Source organism: Aethalodelphis obliquidens, unplaced genomic scaffold (genome assembly GCF_003676395.1).
Source record: "Aethalodelphis obliquidens isolate GAN/ISIS:26980383/991018 unplaced genomic scaffold, ASM367639v1 scaffold8, whole genome shotgun sequence".
Classification (NCBI taxonomy): Eukaryota; Metazoa; Chordata; class Mammalia; order Artiodactyla; family Delphinidae; genus Aethalodelphis; species Aethalodelphis obliquidens.
Window position 1 is genome coordinate 4,767,000 of NW_020837952.1, and position 3,776 is coordinate 4,770,775.

The window sequence follows — 3,776 nt, forward strand, 5'->3', positions numbered from 1 at the left end:
GGGGGTTGGGGTTGTGGATTTTTTTTTTTTTGGTCTCGCCGAGCGGCTTGCAGGATCTTAGTTTCTTGACCAGGGATCACACCTGTGGCCCCCTGCAGTGGAAGCGTGGAGTCCTAACCACTGGACCTCCAGGGAATTCCCTCCCTCTTTTTTTTTAAATTTCCATTGTCCTAGTACTCACCCTGGCTACTGCTTAGGTCTTGTAAGTGATCTCCCTTCTTCTAGTCTCCCTGAGCCTCAGTCATCCATCTTCCACTTTGCCACCAGACCCCTGCGTAAAATCCTTTGCTTTCAGGAAAAGTCTACACTTTCCAGTCTGGTCCCAGTCTATCTCTAGTCACGATTTTCTGCTTCATATCTCATACCCCTTTTTCCTGCTCAATCTCCCCTGACCCCAACACACCACCATACACACTTTATGTTCATACCTTTATTCTTGCTGCCTTTATTTTTGCTGTTCCCTTGGTCTGTAATAATCAGCCTCCTTTTATTTTCAGTGTGTTTACCTTGAGACAATTTAAATATCGCTTTTGCTGTGAAACCTCTGGGCACTTTTCTTCCCTTGTCTTCTATTCCCTGAACAGAATTAGCTTGTTTGATCTTTCTGCTTGTATAGCTCCTTGTTCATACCCCTAGCTTGACACAGTTTTCTGGTTGCTTATTGATATATTTTCCTGCCTTTCTAGACTATGAGTTCCTGGAGGGCAGGAATCACATGTACCTTTGTAGGTCCAGCACTTAATGGAACACCTTTTTAAGACTAGGACCTAATATTTTATAAATTGAATAAACAACTCACTTTAGCCTTGTCATCAGTGGGGTCAAAGGCAAATTATTGGGCCACTGCAGACTTTAATCAGGGGATCCTAATGAAGAGCTTTGTGTATATGGAATCCAGGAAGCCTTTCTTCTATGCTGAAGTTCTCTCTCAGGACCATCCTAATCCCCCAGCTCTCAAATCCTTACCCCTTCTCTCACCACCTCAACTTTAAACTCTGACTGCCAGTTCCTGTAAACCTGACTGGAACGTTTCTGTCTTGAGAGTAGTTATCCAAGGCTTTGGGTGAGGAGACTCTGCCTTCCTGCCTGATCCTTGCTCTCCTCTGGAGGAGAGTCTCCTAAGACACTCCTGACACAAGAAACTATTTTACCTTCAACTCCTCCCCTCAGTCCCAGACTTACTGATCTGGGAGCTGGTGAAGGAAGATAGTTGTAACTAAGTACAACATTCCACCTCACTGGACTCCCAAAAGGACCCAGGAGGGGATGGGCAGCTATCCAGCAGCCTCTAAGCCCTGGTCATTCCTCTAGCTGCTGCTTCACACTACTGGAGCTTTCACCCTCTCATGCAGCCTCCCTGGGAGAAAGCCTCCAGAATCAAAGAGTACTCAGGCCCTCAGCCCTGATCTAAGCCAGACCATCCCCAGAAAGGGTTTCCAGGCAGCCACCAGGGGAACAGAAGGTTAGGAAAACGGAACCAGTCTCCTCTGGCTCTAATTCTTATGGGAGGCAGCTGCTCTGTAGTTTCCCTTACTCTGATCAGTAATCTGGTGGAGTTGGACACCTCCTGTCTCTCGACTGCAGCACAAGCTATAGACCTCTCTCCTTACATCTCCATGCTGACATTCCCTCTACATACCCTGTGCCCTCTCTCCACATTTTACAGTTTGTGCAGCTTAATAGATATTGGAGATGTACTATGGATATTAGTCATCAGAGGATGCCCTTTCTGCCCCCTCACTATGTCCCCGAGTTTCTCCTATGTCTGCTGACCTCTGGTGGTGATAGTTTGAACTGTATCTTTTTCTAGTTAGTGGCCTGCTCACAGGTATTGATGCACATTTTCTCAATCTGTATTTTCTTTCCGGCATCATGGCATAAGTGCAAAGAACAGGGCCTGGGCTTTAGAGTCAGACTTAACAAGGTCCAAATCCTAGCTGTGCTATTTCCTAGCAGAGTGACCTTGGGCAAGTTACCTAAATTCAGCTTTCTTACCTATAAAGTGAAAATAATGATAACTAGCTCAATGGGAGAATTAGATGAGATGATTGTAAAATTCAGAGCCCTAGCTGTGCCCTAGCACGTAGGTGGTCAATAAAAGTTTGTTACCTTTTCAATAATGGTGATGTGTTTAGTGTGTGACTCAATGTGATTTTTAAAAAATTTTGATGACAGGGCTTCCCTGGGGGCACAGTGGTTGAGAGTCCGCCTGCCAATGCAGGGGACGTGGGTTCGTGCCCCGGTCCGGATGCCGTGAAGCGGCTGGGCCCGTGAGCCATGGCCGCTGAGCCTGCGGGTCCGGAGTCTGTGCTCCACAACGGGAGAGGCCACGACAGTGAGAGGCCCGCGTATCGCAAAACAAAAAATTTTGATGACATAAAATTTACCAACATACCTATTTTCAATGTGACTTTTTAAAAACTCTGAGTAATTTTATACAACCGCTTTTCTGACTCTTGAGTTTGGAAAATGAGATCAACTCTAGTATAGGCTGTGAAGCCTCTTTGTGCCCAGGGAACTGCAGATCTGAGCCCGGAAAATAAGGGCTAGAAAGGCTCTTGGGCACAGCTGAATGGGTCTGAGCACTTGACCTCTCTTTGGTTTCCAGCCTGGGAAGGGCTGACAGGATCCAGCATTTTGTCCTAGGGTCAGCAAAGGGCAGAGGTTTGAAATTAGGCATTGCTGGGTTCTCAGTGGGACCACTAAGGCGCCCTCCTCCCACTTTACAGAGGAAAGAGGAGGTGGCTGAAGAGAGGAAGACGTGAGATTGGTTCTCTGCTGCTCCCTCTCTCTCCCTGCTTCTCCCCACACCCATCCTCTCCCCCTCAGCAGCCGTCTCCCCCACAGAGACTGGGAAGAGGGAGGGGGCGGAGTTGGGGACTGAAGGATCAGAAGCCCCACGGTGCCCGCATCTGAAGGAAGCTCTGGCCAGGGGCAGCTGTGTTGGCTCATGCTCCCCACCTCCCACTGCAAGATGCTGGGGATTCTGGGGCTTTGGGCACTGCTTCCCACAGCTGTGCAAGGTAAGTGTCTACAGGGAGGAGCAGGGTCCTTCCACCTACCCATTAAAGGAGGGGGCACTTGAAGCAGCAGCCACGCCTTTGGAAGAGTGGTGATGGGGTGGGCAAGTGAAGGTGATGGGTACAGCTATGGGTCCCCTTGGTGGGGGTCAGGTTCCAGGCCTCTGCTGACCCTATTTCCTCCTGTGGCTTTACGAGGCTGGCCCTGGGATATAAAACATGTTTTGTCTCTCTTTGGCTGCTGTTTTTGCCCCTGCACTCACTCTCATCTCGAACCCTCCCCTCTCCTTACCCTGGGCCGCAGCACCCCCAGGCAGGCGGACCTGTGTGTTCTTTGAGGCCCCTGGAGTGCGGGGAAGCACCAAGAATCTGGGGAAGCTGCTAGATGCAGGACCAGGGCCCCCCAGGGTTATCCGCTGCCTCTACAGCCGCTGCTGCTTTGGGATCTGGAACCTGACCCAAGACCAGGCACAGGTGGAGATGCAAGGTGAGTGGCACAGCACATGGCAGGCGATAGCCAGTGGGGGAGAGAGGCACATCCTGCGGGGGGCGGGGGTGGCAGCTGAGGAGAGGAGTAGAAAGGGAATGTGTGGAGGGAAAGAAAAGCCCGTAAGAGATGGAAGGGACGCCTCTGATAGAGAAGGGACCCCCTCCGTGTTCCCAGACCCCGTTATGCTCACTCATACACTCTTTCTCTCTCTTTCTTTCTTTCTCTCTCTCTCTCTCTCTCTCTCTCTCTCTCTCTCTCTCTCTCTC

General features: G+C 50.1%; 1 protein-coding gene across 4 annotated transcripts in view; it reads left to right on the plus strand.

Moving 5' to 3' along the window:
* Nucleotides 1-2,327: 2,327 nt before the first annotated feature.
* The window catches only part of AMHR2 (anti-Mullerian hormone receptor type 2), a 7,101-nt gene continuing 5,652 nt past the window's right edge, over nucleotides 2,328-3,776 (plus strand). For 3 of the 4 annotated variants that reach the window (XM_027106439.1, XM_027106441.1, XM_027106442.1), the window contains exon 1: nucleotides 2,328-3,507. In XM_027106439.1, coding sequence (XP_026962240.1) covers nucleotides 3,240-3,507 — 268 coding nt within the window. In that variant the 5' untranslated portion in view covers nucleotides 2,328-3,239. The remainder of the gene's footprint in view (nucleotides 3,508-3,776) is intronic. The other variant, XM_027106440.1, reaches the window with a different exon arrangement.